The 15305-nt window shown below is 43.9% G+C and overlaps 1 protein-coding gene across 1 annotated transcript in view; it reads right to left on the bottom strand.

Moving 5' to 3' along the window:
* Nucleotides 1-6523: 6523 nt before the first annotated feature.
* LOC307030058 (neural-cadherin-like) overlaps nt 6524-15305 on the bottom strand; it is a 597902-nt gene continuing 589120 nt past the window's right edge. Inside the window, 1 exon segment of the mRNA XM_079666281.1 lies at nt 6524-10084. Within this exon segment, the coding sequence (XP_079522407.1) occupies nt 9452-10084 (633 nt within the window). The 3' untranslated portion in view covers nt 6524-9451.

Genomic DNA, 15305 nt, shown 5'->3' with positions numbered 1-15305 from the left:
CCTGGAGTGGTGAAACCGGCATCTGGGTCTCGATGCCAGTCACTGGAAGTTTCCCTGCAGCCGTCCGTGCGAGGATGGAGATGGTGACCGCCGAGAGGGAGACAAAACCCTCACTCCACGCCTTGGCTGACGTTCCCCAGCGCTGTGTGGTCCTTGAACTACATTGCTGCCTGGTAGTCGCGGTGAGAAGTCTGCAGAGGTGTCTCGGGTTTCCCGCTCACGTGGAGACCATTCCCTGACACCAAAACCATCCTGCGGTCTGCGCCAGAGTCCTGCATCGGATCGGTAACCCGCGGGTGGTATTTTTAACGCTTTTTTCCGGATTCGGTTCTGGGTAAAACAAAGAGGATGCGGGTCGGGTCGCGGGTGTTGCATAATAAATAGATTAAAATAATAATAGTTTAGTTTAATGTATAAATCCTCAGACGTCAGACCTCTCCCCCGCGGGACCGCACATAATCATAACCTCTGCAGCGCATCAATCTGCTGCTGAGCGTGCAACATTCAAAATGGCTGAGTTGAAGCTCTCTAGCGGAGAATACAGCCTTTTCAATAACACTTCCTCAAGAGCGAAATCCAACGTCTGGGAGGAATTTGGTGTCATCCTAGATGGAGAAAATAGCCAACATCCCACGCTTTTTGAGACAAATATGCAACTGTGAGTGTTAATAATTGCATGTTTTCACTGCTCATATACAGGACTGTCTCAGAAAATTAGAATATTGTGATAAAGTTCTTTATTTTCTGTAATGCAATTAAAAAAACAAAAATGTCATACATTCTGGATTCATTACAAATCAACTGAAATATTGCAAGCCTTTTATTATTTTAATATTGCTGATTATGGCATACAGCTTAAGAAAACTCAAAAATCCTATCTCAAAAAATTAGAATAGTTCCTCAGACCAAGTAAAAAAAAAAGATTTATAACAGCAAAACACAATCAAACATTTGAAAATGTCCATTAATGCACTCAGTACTTGGTTGGGAATCCTTTTGCACGGATTACTGCATCAATGCGGCGTAGCATGGAGGCAATCAGCCTGTGGCATTGCTGAGGTGTTATGGATGCCCAGGATGCTTCAATAGCGGCCTTTAGCTCATTAGCATTGTTGGGTCTGGTGTCTTTCAGCTTCTTCTTCACAATACCCCACATATTCTCTATGGGGTTCAGGTCAGGGGAATTTGCAGGCCAATCGAGGACAGTAATGCCATGGTCAGTACACCAGTTACTGGTGGTTTTGGCACTGTGGGCAGGTGCCAGATCATGCTGGAAAATGAATTCCTCATCTCCATAGAGCTTTTCAGCAGACGGAAGCATGTAGTGCTCTAAAATCTCTTGGTACACAGCTGCATTTACTCTGGGCTTGATGAAACACAGTGGACCAACACCAGCAGCTGACATGGCTCCCCAAACCATCGCTGACTGTGGGAACTTCACACTGGATTTCAAGCAACTTGGATTTTGCTCCTCTCCAGCCTTTCTCCAGACTCTGGCGCCTTGACTTCCAAATGAAATACAAAACTTGCTTTCGTCTGAAAAGAGGACTTTGGACCACTGTGCAACTGTCCAGTGCTTCTTTTCCTTAGCCCAAGTCAGACGCCTCTTCCGTTGTCTTGAGTTCAGAAGTGGCTTGACCATGGGAATACGGCTATTGTAGCCCATTTCCCGGACACGTCTGTGAACAGTGACTTTTGATACCTGGACTCCAGCTTCAGTCCACTGTCTTTGAAGCTCCCCCAAATTCTGGAAGCGACTCTTCTTCACAATGCTGTTAAGGCTGCGGTCATCTCTCTTGGTTGTGCAGCGTTTCCTGCCACATTTCCCCCTTCCAACAGACTTTTTGTGGATGTGCTTTGAAACTGCACTCTGTGAACAGCTTGCTCTTTGAGAAATTTCTTTTTGTGTCTTACCCTCCTGATGGAGGGTGTCAATGACGGTCCTCTGGACAGCAGTCAGATCAGCAGTCTTCCCCATACTTGTGATTTAGTTTACTGAACCAAGCTGAGTGTTTTTCAAGGCTCAGGAAACCCTTGCAGGTGTTTCGAGTTAATTAGACGATTCAAGTGATTCGTTGAACACCCTACTAGTATACTTTTTCATGATATTCTAATATTTAGAGATAGGATATTTGAGTTTTCTTAAGCTGTATGCCATAATCAGCAATATTAAAATAATAAAAGGCTTGCAATATTTCAGTTGATTTGTAATGAATCCAGAATGTATGACATTTTTGTTTTTTTAATTGCATTACAGAAAATAAAGAACTTTATCACAATATTCTCATTTTCTGAGACAGTCCTGTATATGCGGGTTTGGGTCGGGTTGCGGATCTTGTGCCGACGGGTCGGGTCGGGTTGCGGAACTAATTGGCAATATGTGCGGGTAGCGGGGCGGGTTCGGTATTGCACGTCGCGGGTGCGGGGCGGGAGCGGGTCTTGCAAATCAGACCCGTGCAGGACTCTGGTCTGCGCTGAGGAGAACGGCGCCTGCTGCGGTCCTCCCTGTGGGAATCCCCGGTGGTAGATCTGCAACCAAACCCGCCAGTCACAGTGGCAGGCACGCCGGTGCAACCTCTGATGATCCCAGGTCAAGGCGGAGCTCCCTCTGCCATTCTCAGCTCCAAGGCTATGTGCTCTCAAGTCTTTCACCTCAGTCTGTAAGTTGTCCACCTTCAAGGTGAGGCGTTCAACCACATTTATTAGCTTATCCGTGGTATTAGGATTACAGTCTAAAACACCAGCCGATGGTGAATTTAGCGCTGCAACAACAGCAGGATGCGGAGGACAGTAGGTAAAACCAGGCGTGTTCAACTTCATTGCCAGCCTGGCCCGCTCACAACGCCCAGCAATTATCGACGCCTCCTCCATATCAGTCGCCCCCTGTTTATGCCATTTTGCTTGAAGTGCAGGATCAAGGCCAGCCAAAAAACGTCTAACTTTCTCACCATTTACTGCAGCGCGTTCATAATCGGGAAAAGCCTCAGCAACGAGTCCGGAAATGTCCGCCGCATACACCTCCAAACACTCGTTCACCTGGCGGGGCCGTGCAGATACACACGTCTGGAAATAAAGCAGGAACTGTCTCTGGCCAAAAGCCTCCGCCAGCTTCTCCTTCACACGTTCGTAATCACACTGCACACCTGCCGGCAAGCTGTCCCACAGCAGGAAAGCTGCACCGTCCAGTCTGGTTGGTAGAATTTTCAGCAAGGTAGCTGTGTAGCTCGTGCCCCTAGCACCCCTCGTCTGAGCACGAACAGCGGCTTCAAACTGTCTTATCCACGTAGCGAACTGCCTCTGGCCGTCACCCCTAAACATCGGCGGCAGCTCCACTTTAATATCATTACTCACAGAAACAGTCCAAGAAGCAGTACATCCGTTATAATCGTCTTCCATATCGCCGTCACACTTCATTCCTCCGCACATGAAGCTCCGGCGCTAGCACTGTTAGCACAGCTAGCCAGCAGAACTGACCAGACAGTCCAGTAATTGTCCACAGAACAAAAATAATCCAAGAGCAGATAAAACACACTCCCATACCGCTGCCATCAATATAACGTCTGAGGTGTTAAGGCTTCAAAGATACTTCTGTGTAACATAAACTCAGGAACTTAGTACTTTTTGGAGCGTCCCAGATAGAGCCTCCGTTTATTCTTGTCGAGTCACACCACACTCCCCTTCACCACTCCAGGACAGACTGCGCATGCTCACAACACATGACCTCTCAACCCAATGCTTACACTAACTTGGTTGCTAATGGGCCAATTTGTACTTATCACAACGCCTGGCTAGGACTAGGGATGGAACAGATTCTTCTCCATGACAACTGAGCAAACTGCCCCCACAGTATTTCTGTTGAGACAAATTTCTTGACAGTAACGGACTGGGTAATAGTAGGCTATCTTGTGTGCACTCAGCTGTGTATCAGTGAGGAAAGTCACATCGACCATTAGCTCCACTCAGCCGGGACTTTGTTGGCACGTTTTGGCTCTGAACTTTTGTCTCCGCTGTTATCAATTACCCCTGAATGCAAACCGGAAATAACAATGTTAGCTTCCATTCCTGCTGGGTGGCAACCGTCAGCACCGCCGCTTAAAATTGTTTTTGCTGTAAGACTGAGGTCAAAGCTGGTACCAAGTGATATTTTTGACATTGTTGTTGTTGTGCTTGCTGTCGGCTCTGTGATTCTCATCAGCGGCAGCCTCAACCTTTTCTCCCTCCCTCTTCTCACACACACACACACACACACACACACACACACACACACACACACACACACACACACACACACACACACACACACACACGCAAGCACACATGAATAATGGAAGTGGTGAGGAAATTGCAACAGGCTGACAACGGCGCTGATTCCCCGCCGCAATCCAAAATAGTTTGTGATGGAGAGAGAGGGGGGGGCAACACTTGCATATCAAACTGAGGCTTTGTGGTTAGAAAAGAAAAGTGGGAAGGAGCAGGGGGGAGAGGGGAGGGCAGGAAAAAGGCTCATGTTTAAACAGCAGCAGAGAGCTAGCGGATACACAATGATCTGAAACACTTCCTATTTTTCTTTCTCTTATTTTGAATCAAAGAGAAGGTGGAGGAGAGGAGGTGATTGAAAGGCTTGAGTTGTGTCGGTAATTATAGAGGTGGCCAGTCGGAGCTTCCTGCTACAACGAGGTGCGACACCCCCCCCTCCACATCTGCCTATATTTGTACACTTGTTAATAAGACCTTCTGCCTTTGATGATGTACACCCTCGCACACTCCCACTCAGTTGCTGTGGGGCTTTTCAAAGTGTTGTTGTTCGTTAACCGCGCCGCCTCAGTGTAATGCATACCAATAGGATCAGTGTGGCACAGCACTACTTGCTCCATATCCCCCCCCCCCCCCATGAGTCCCGCCTTCACATTGGAAGTTTAATTTAGAAGATGTCTGATTGCTTTATTTGAGAGCGGAGTGATTCCATTATGCTTGCCTAATAAGAGTGTACTAATGTAATTTTTTTGGTCTCGCAATTCTTAATTTCCATACATATTGGGATTAGTAGTTCATTCGGAGGCGCGCTGGCTGCATATGCTTTTCTTAATTAAAAGGGGATGAGGAAATCCATTAACTTGTGTGCATATGCAGAATTCAGTTCAACGCTTCATTTAGACTCCTTTTTAGAGAACAAGTCGAAACAAATGTGGCTACTTGAAATCATAATTCCGCTTGGGAAAACGGCCAAACGTTTGTAGACACACTTTTCTTGTGCTTATTGTGTTGAAACGATCTCAACAAAGGATATGTTTCCCCTAAATATTGCAGTTATTTATTTTTTACTATTATTAGTGTTGTTGCTATTTCTTCTGCTGCAGTGAATACAAATTAGCATTTTGGTTAGCCAGGATCTAGCTTTAAAAAAGGTGTAACGTACCCAGGATTCCTAGCGAATGAGTCATACATAAGTTCGCTTTTTCTACTGTTTTGGCGTTTCTTCCAAACCCAATGGCCGCCAACATCCGATATATTCCCTCCAACAGGAAATGTGAATAAAGATCAAGAAGCATTATTTTTGCCCCATAATCCCTTAACTACTGAACATTCTGACACTAAATGGTCGTTTTTCAGGTAGACAAATCAGGAAAGAATTAAACTTTGTACGATTCAAATTGCACTATAGTATTTAAAGTCAGCCTCGGCAACAAACCTTTGCTAAATCTGTCCAAATGTTAGTCAAAATGTGCCAAAATGAACATGTTGCAAATGCCTGAGCTAACAGATTTAGCTAAATATGTCTGTTGGCAAAATAAAATATAAATTGTTGGCCACACCCACTTAGAACACAGGAAGTGTACACCAATGCATATGCATTCATTCAATGTATCTTTAGTTATAGAACATCTTTAAAGTAAGTCAATAACAAGTTCTTTGAGGTTTATGATATATATCTATCTTATCTATCTTTTTTTTTAAGGACGATTAGCAACAGATTAAAAAATAATCGGGGGGGTTTGGTTTCCCGGCTATGGCCCTTTTTTGAAGTTCAAGAACATGCTAGCCATTCAAATTCCTCCAAAAGTGTCAAAGTCTGTTTATGTGCACCCCGTCCCAAAAAGCCTGCCAGTAGAACACAGTCTGTGCGGTGTGTGTTTTGTTACAGGCTCTTATCTGCATGGTTGTCCATTATAGTGTGAATGTGTTTGGGGGCATGTTTCTTCTTAAAAGCCACTAAAAGTGTTTCCGCTGTGCTTTCTACTGAAGGAAATGTTTCATATCAGCAATCATACAAACTATGAAATGTTAACTCTGCTATTAAAAGTGTTCTCATGTCGAGCATGTTGCAGCTATAGAGGGGAAATGTAAGATACATGAGGTAGGTTGGAATGCTCTCCAAGGCCAGTGTTAGATATCAACAGCATTAATGTTCTATGGCAGTTTGATCAATACAAGTTTTTATTCAAACATGTCCTTGTCTGTCATAACTTCTTGAAACCTTGCTTTTCAGCGGCAGTCACGACTCAGAACACTCTCTGGTGCAAACAAATGAATTTATTGAGAAAAATCAAAACAAAGCAAATACAAAACACTTACATAACTGTCCAAAGCTCATCACCGTCATGATGAAAAAGATATGTTTGTTATGTTTTAAATTATTTTCTCAGTAGCTGCACATTTTAAATGTATGTGGCGCTTTTATTAACAAAAAGCAATAATTAAATCTATCTTAGTATTTACAAATTATGTAAAAACATTGACTTTGTTCACAACATGTCTGCAACCTTGAACACAACATTTAAAAGCTGCTTTATGGTACAAATGAATGGTGTCGCTACTCCCAGCTGCAGAGGGAGAAGCATGTAGCGCCTCCACCCTTCCTGCAGAGGAATACAAAAGAACAAGCATCCCCCTCTCGGAAATCCCCATTGTCTTTAAAAAAAGAACAAGCCTGTGTGTCTTACTTTCAGGCATCGTCCCCCAGCGCGCTGCACCCTCACCTCCACCGCCAAGGCTCTTATTTTTAAAAGCTGCTTTATTGCCTCGTCTTTAAGAAAATACAAGTTTCTGGAAAGCTTCAATCTGTCAATCGTCCCCTCTGTTACCTTTTTTTTTAAAGTCCCCACAATCCTTTGTTTTTGTTTTTTTGACAGCAAGCCATCAGCTCCTATTAGGATAAGTGGCCTGACATATTTTCAGACACTCCTTCCATTTAACCGCTCTGCAGACAGAGAAGAATGAACGCAGCAGAATACAGCGAGGAGAGCAAGGATGGCTTTTGGGAGGATTGCAGGAAGACTAGCAAACATTTTCATATGTATGCCATTTGCGGTGTAACAAACACGCTTGTTAGGCTAAAAAATGATATAAATATAAAACTCTACAGACAAAAAAACGCTGCAAGAAGCTCAAAACATATCAGTAAGAAGAGGATACCAAAAAGTGATGCACAGCTGGGACCGGAGCTTACTTAGGTTCACGATTATAAAGTTGGCCAACTGTCACTGTTGGCAGAGTTAGTCTATTTCATAATTGTAAATGTTTTTTCAGCATATTTGAAATGACTAGGTTAGATAGCTAGCTAACAGCAGATCTCCAATAATATCGGAAGACTCATGCGATATTTTTTTTTTAAATAAGCCAATACAACACACATTTCATGTACATTTTCAGTGACAGTGACAGTAAGCCAACTTCATAATCCCCAAACGTCAACAAGTGCTCCGGTCCCAGTTGTGTGTGTCACTTTCTAGTGTCCCCCTTTCTGTGTGGTTTGAGCTTCTTGCAGCGTTTTTTACTTGCAGCGCTTTCAGTTAACGTTGAACATGTTTTGTTGGTGAATTTTTTCTTAATGTAGTGCATGTTGTCAACTCGTTGAATATTTTTCTTCATTTGCACGTGTCTTGGCAGATTTGTGTTTTTTTATTTGCATCGTATTTTGAAAGTGCAGCGTGTTTGCACCTGTTGGCCACCGTACCATGGTGCTCAGTTCACCACAGAGACCGGCCTGATTCAACCCTCTACCCAGTAATCATCTCTCCTGTGGGGGGTAAAAAGACTCTCCGCGTCCTGCTTTACCTTTTCGATGTTTTTACACAAATTATTCCCCAACAGCATGAAGTCTTTTTTATCGTCAACATAAAGGCCCATCAAGCTTATGTGAAAAGGAAGCCAGAGAAAAGGAACACTTGCTGGCAATTCGCAGCTTGGATAATAACTGCACACTTATTATTTCCTTCCAATTTTCCGTAAAAACTCAAGAAGAGTGTGTGGTAATTTAGCAAAGGGACAATGGATGAGTGTATGGCACAGAAATCTGCTCTGAATAATATGTAATCATTATCAAGCCCTGCTCTTTCAGTTGGTTGAGTAGTCACCTTGACTTGTATTTGTATTCCACCGTGCAATCGTCTGGTTAAATAGTGTCTCGCAGACGCCATATTTGGTATGCCTGAGGAAGAGCGTTCGCGCAACAGAGCAACAGAGCGAGTATTTCCTCCCTCCCGCAGTCCGCACGTCCGCTTTCATTTCTTTGTAACAAAGCCGTTTGAGTTTTAGGTGCGCCCTCCCTCGGGTGAGGAGGAACGTGTGGCGGAGGAGCGTGAATGAGAATAGGAAATCACATGAAGACGAGGGCGCAGTAGTAAGTAGAAGCTTGATGTCTTACAACCCACGCAGCGTTGAAACTTGAAACACCCAACCAATACAGAATTACTCAACCCAGTGAAGGACACATTACCAGAAGAAAGGAATAACAATCACACCCTGCAACCCAGTGCTGGTCCAAGCACCTTTTTAAAAAATAATCTTGTACAAACATTGACAGAAGCTGTGTACAGCCAGGCGGCGAACACAACGTGTCCACAATACACTGGAAACTATTTTATGGGCTAGCCAGAATGATCCCACTCGTCTTTACTCTCGTGTAACAGTGCAAAGGAGGGTTTATGTAGGAGTGCTTTGTTAATTTACAAAGAATATATTCAGCAGTAAGGTGCTAAAAATATCAACTGGCACTGATTTGCTCAGGTACAAAAAAAACTTTAAAAAAAGGCCAGATCGATTCAGCTGACACTCATCCAGCGCAGTGAACAATGAGTGTTGGAGAAAAAAAAAGCAAATTTAGGTTTTAGTGACTGGAACAGATTTGTGTGACAGTGAAGCTAAGCTCCGTCATGATGAGTAGACTGGCAAGAGAACCTAACGGGCAGGTTTGATAACGTCTGCTCCTGCACAGATGTCCTCTGAGGGAGAGCTCTTTGCACGGGGACACTTTCCTTCTGTCTGTCAGGCCCCCGGTTGATTGACAGGGCTCATTGTCCTGTGAAAGCAGCACAGCGACTGAGGGGGGGGGGGGGGGTGTAGCGATTTCTGTCCGTCAGTCAGTCTCTCGCTGTTTTCCCGCCCTCGGTTTGTCGCTAAGCTAATTGATTGTTTTAGGTCGGGGGTCCCGTCAGTTTTGGTGTGTCTGAGCTCAGAGGTCGCTGGCCTCGGCCCGCTCGTACAGGGCCCGCAGCTTCTCGAAGCGGGGCCCCCACTCCCCGAGTGTCTCCTCCCTCCTCCCCTCCCCTCCTCCTCCTCCTCCACCCCCGTCCCCCACGCTCCCTCCATCTAGCCCTGCCGAGCTGAAGGAGCTCAGGGAGCCGGCGGGCGACCCCCCTCCCTCGGTGGAGAACACCTGCAGGGAGTCGAAGGGCCCCGTGTCCGGGTGCTGGTCAGCGTCGCGGATGATCTCACACAGGTAGCGCGCCAGGTCCTGGCTGGAGAAGGACAGGGAGCGGCGGTCCAGCTGGGAGGGGCGGGCCTGGCCCTGCGCCGGCAGTCTGGTGGGGGGGACGTCCCTACGGAGGTTGGCCGGGTTGGAGGTGGCGGTGGAGCAGGAGGAGGCTGCGGAGGGGGGCAGGGTGGTGGAGCAGGTGGTCCGGCTGAGCGTGTCCAGCTGCTGGGCGCAGGGCGGGGCCGGGGGCGCCTGGTGGAGGAGGTGGTGGTGGTGGTGGTGGAGGGGAGGAGGGGGAGGGTGGTGCAGAGCTCTGGAGCGACAGTACTGGACCGACTGGGCCGGGCTCGGCTGGAGGGACTTCTGCAGCTCCGCCATGTCGTAGGCATTCTGAAAACACAAAAAACACGGCCATTATCCAAGTATAATTAAGTGATGATTATATTTGTAGGACAATATTTTCCTATGGTAAAGTTTTCGTTTCGCACTTTTATTTGGATAGTAATAAGATCGGGACTCTTATCTTGAAGGAACTTTTACCGGAAGTCAATGGACAACCAAGCAGTGTAAACCAAGCCCCTAGGAAGCTGTATTGTATCCAGTTCTTATTATACATCCATGGTGTAAACCTACAGCGTGGGAGGTGGGGCCTCATTCATTCCTATGAGAGTTGCTCATTGGCGCATGAAGATAAAATGGCCCAACTTTTGAAAGAGCGAAACGTCTTATGTTGGTAATGATTGTATTCAAGCAAGGGTGTGCAATAAACAGATAACATCAGTTGGTCGAGCTCGAGTCACATGACTTGACTCAAGTCGGACTTGAGTCGCATATTTTTGGACTTGAGACTTGCTTGAGTAGCATTAATAAAAGACTTGACTTGACTTTGACTTGGTATTCATGACTTGAGACTTGACTTAAGCTTGAGACAGATGACTTGAAAGGACTTAAATTAATTAAATACTTGCGTTTGTTTTTGTATTGAGATATCACGTTTAGTTTTTTCGAAACTTGATTGGGTGATTATAGCGCCGTGCGCGCAAACCTGGCAACCCACTAGATGGCAGGAGTGTTAGTTAACATGGCAGCGGCTAGCATTACTCCACAAATAGTCAAGTTTGGATTCAAGGACTATGTTGTCGATGACGGTAATAAGAAAAGAACAGCGGTATGCAGGGTTTGCAGCATAAAGATCGGTGACAGGACCACCACAACTGCAACTTCATTCGTCACTGCAAAAAAAACCACAGAGAAAGGTGCGTGAATGTGTTGTGTTAGCTAGAAAGCTAACGTTAAGTTTAAGCTACGACTTGGTTTCAAATCGATTAAGCACTGCAAAGAGAAGACAAAACGGTAAATGAACACTAGAACCTCAAAGGGATTCATTTTGACTAACCCTGACACTGATGGGCTGTCAGGAGAGAGAGAGAGGAAAAGGGATGCCTCGTTTATTTCCCCTGTGTTATTATCAGAAGTTACTGTAAACTTTTGAATAATGTAGTTCATCTACTTTTAGTAGTTTGTCAACTTGTTAAGCCCCGAGCCTGTTTTTCAGGTCTCAGGCTCGAAAATGACATTCCCAGACCAGACCATATCTTCCCTTCTAAAAAGGTTAAATGAATAATCTTTTTTCTCAAAGCAAGGTTAAATCTGTGAGTTGGATCTAGAAGTCTCAGAATCAATATAGATGTTTTTATTTTAACACAGTAAAAAAATGTAAATGATTGTGTCAAAAAATTACTTATAGTGAAAACCACCCTTGAATGATGGGATGGTAGACTAAAAGCTTTAGGAATCCAAACTACAACATATAATAACTACCCAGTATCAAGATTGATACCAAACAAGTTAAATTTGACCTTTTTAGAGAGATTTAGCAAAAAAAAAACACTTCTGGGGTCATTTGGGTGGATTTGACCTATCTCTGGCCCCCCTTGCTCGACTTTGCTGATTGACATCTCTTTCTAACCGTCAGAGCCAATGGAATCGAGAGGAACTCCCACATACTCCTTATTTGATCATGTGTGTGTGTGAGACTGACGCATAGCCAAAACCGGAAGCTGCGATAACTTTGGTGGCTACCATTAGCAGCTAACTTTTACTCTCCGACTTTTACATAAAAATGGAATTATGAATTATAAATATTTTTTTTAAATCCACAGAAACATTATCAACCTATGGATTAACCGATTCAGCCGCATTTTTTCTCGTTTTAATGCCATTGAACAAGTCTTTTGATCAGATTGACAGCTACGGTGAGATAATCTCCCTTAAAAGCTCCGTAAAGGTACGTGTTGTGATGTCTGTGTTTGCTTCCCCTGATATATATACCTAAATAATCTGTGGAACCTCAGCTTTAATCGGATATCTTGTATGTGCAGCTACGATAAGTAATAAGGGTATCTTTTATCTTGAGTTCTGTGCCAAAGTGCGTTAGCATCTTTCGCAAGGGGTCATTGAGATGACTCTTATGAGACTTGTGTTTTGTTTTGGTAAAAATGGTTTGTATCGTCAGTTAGCTGAGATTCTTCCCGTTAATCTGGTATAACACATTAATAGGTTCTTAAATATTAAGATCCCCTGAGACACATTGTCGTGAAAAAATAAATAAAAAGCCCCCGCCGAGGGGGGCTCTGGTGCTCAACAGGTTAAATGTTTTAATTATGTTGCTTTTGTTGGTAGAAGTTCATAATTCTTTGATTTATTGTGAAAATGAATCTCAACTTTTTGAGCTGTTATGATTATAAACTGAAGCAATTTCAAAATTAACCCAATTAAGTGACTTTTAAATCGTCCTACTTAGTTTATAAGGAAATGATGAAGTGGAACAAATGAAATGATTTTAAAATGATATCTATGTAGGTGCTGACGCTGTTGGCGGTTCTAGTGTTGACAGAAATTTAAATTAAATATGTGTGATGGCAAATGCCATATATGATTTTCTTACCTGGAATTCTGCCTTTTTGAACAGACTTTTTGAATGAGTCCTAGCTATATTGTCTGCAGTTCTAGGGTTAATATGAATCTAATATGATTGTCATCGGTCTAAATTAGATTTCAAATGATTAACTGTGTATGTAATGAAGTGTGGGTTGAATCCATTTTCATAACCACTGTCTTTTAACTGATTTAAATGCGGAAACTGGGCTTATTCATCAGAATTTCGTATGACTTGACTTGACTTGCTTGACCAGAGCAATGACTTGACTTGACTTGCTTGACTCTCACCACAGTGACTTGGGACTTGCTTGATACTTGTAGGTCAAGACTTGAGACTTGCTCATGACTTGCACATGTAGGACTTACTCCCACCTCTGCAATTATTATAGTGAATGTTTAAATTATATCAATAAAGATTTAGCCCCAGAAAGCACATTGCTACTTAGCATGCAAAATGACGACATTCTGCATGTTAAGTAGCCATGTGCTTTCGTGTTATCAGCTGAATCTTTATTTATTGATTAGATCACATTACTCTGATGATAATGTTCAAGACAGCCTATATGTCTGAACTCGATCCTGAGAGTAATGTGTTACGGAGCATTCTCTTCAATCTTTTTTCCACATAACGTGCATTTTGCGCCTCTCTTTCCCAATGTGGAAGCAGAATGTGTGAAAGCATACAGCACGATGTAGGGTGTGTCTCTGGACATTTCTAGACTGGAATAGCAGGGCCCAGTACGTGAATTCGCTTTCGCAGGTGCACATGCCAGGACAGAGTAGCCTACATCTGACTCCAGACATAATTTGCTCGAATCCGAGTCCAAGTCGGAGCGTCAATGTACAAGTCGAGTCCGAGTCATCGTGGGTGAAAACTTCACGAGTCAGAGTCATCGTGCGCGAGAATTCACGAGCCCGAGTCATCGTCAGCGAGAATTCACGAGTCCGAGTTCGAGTCCCCGTAAATCAGTGTGCGAGTCGAGTCACGAGTCAAGAAAATCCAGTCCAGGACTCGAGTATTCCATCTCTGAATGTATACTATGACTTTTTTCCGACGTGCTATACTATGACATTTTTCAACTTTTTCGTCATACTTTACTATGACCTTTTTTGGACATACTATATAGCCTACTCTGACTTTTTTTTTTTACCTTTCGACAACAATTGAACATTTTACTTAAAGGGGACCTATCATGCAAAATGCACTTTAGTACATCTTTTATACATGAATATGTGTCCCCGGTGTGTCAGGGAACTCACCAAGTGTCAGAAAACACAACCCTCTCTCTTTTCCTGCATACCCAAATCTCTAAAAACAGGGCTGCAACAGAGCTGATGCAGACTGATACAGACTTGAAATTGTTCTGACGTCAGTAACGGGGTGCCCCGCCTATATGGGCACTCTCCACCTATCAGGGGAATTTGAGGTTGCGTGGCATGGTAACAGCATGGTAACAGCATGGTAACAGCATGGTTACATTACGCTCGGGTCAGCTGCAGCTCATTTGCCACAGAATCAGCCCTTGTGAAGACAGGGCTGGAATAGAGCGAAATGAGGCATGGCTAAAATGCATGATCTGTTTGGTATTTTGAAAAAGAAACTTCACAGACATGTTTTATATAGGTATGGCCCTACAATATATTATTCAAATATAGCATGATAGGTCCACTTTAAGTATGAGATGTTAGTAGTTCTTCCACCACTGATTAATTAACACATGCCAAAGCAGGGGAAAAGTTAGCAAAGAAACAAAAGAGCAAACTGCACATTAAACGTAGGACAGAATGTTTTTCAGAGTAAACACTTGAATGTGACAGAGAGCAATCATAACAATTAATAGATAGCAGTTCTACCCATCACATTCACTGAATGTTAAACCCGTTTACGTTTTCCAATCTCTCTATTTACTGTCTCAAAATTACGCATTTTTATGTGTGTGTAAGTGAAACCAAGAGGATAACAAATTGTTAGATGATCCAGAAAGGAGAATCACCCTTTATTGCACCGGTGCTTTAGGGTTCAGGAGCCTCCGTTTGGTTCATATACACTGTGACAGTCAAACACTCCAGCACTAATATGATTCTACAAACACTAAGGCAGCAGGGGGAGGAGGAGGAGGAGGAGGAGGAGGAGGAGGAGGAGGAGGAGGAGGAGGAGGAAGAGGAAGAGGAAGAGGAAGAGGAGGAAATAATACACACGGAGGAGGTGTCGGTCACTTTGTTGAACTGATTATATTTTGATACTTTTACTATTATGTGATGAGTGGAAAGAGCAAATTGTATTCCTCCAGAGAGCTTTCCAACAAGACTCTTGAGAATTAACTGCAGCATCTGCTCTGCTTCAGGGAATCAGGACTGTGTGTGTGTGTGTGTGTGTGTGTGTGTGTGTGTGTGTGTGTGTGTGTGTGTGTGTGTGTGTGTGTGTGTGTGTGTGTGTGTGTGGGTGGGTGGGGGGGTGTGTGTGTGTGTGTGTGTGTGTGTGTGTGTGTGTGTGTGTGTGTGTGTGTGTGTGTGTGTGTGTGTGTGTGTGTGTGTGTGTGTGTGTGTGTGTGTGTGTGTAGCTGAAGGTGATTTACAGTACGGACTACAGAGAACAAGAACTTGAGGGTTTTTGGGTACTGACACCTGTGACAACAAGCTGCATATGCATGTCCATTCTCTACTCTGTGTG

This window comes from Notothenia rossii (genome assembly GCF_949606895.1).
Source record: "Notothenia rossii genome assembly, chromosome: 2".
NCBI classification, from domain to species: Eukaryota; Metazoa; Chordata; class Actinopteri; order Perciformes; family Nototheniidae; genus Notothenia; species Notothenia rossii.
This window is presented reverse-complemented; position numbering and strand designations above follow the sequence as displayed.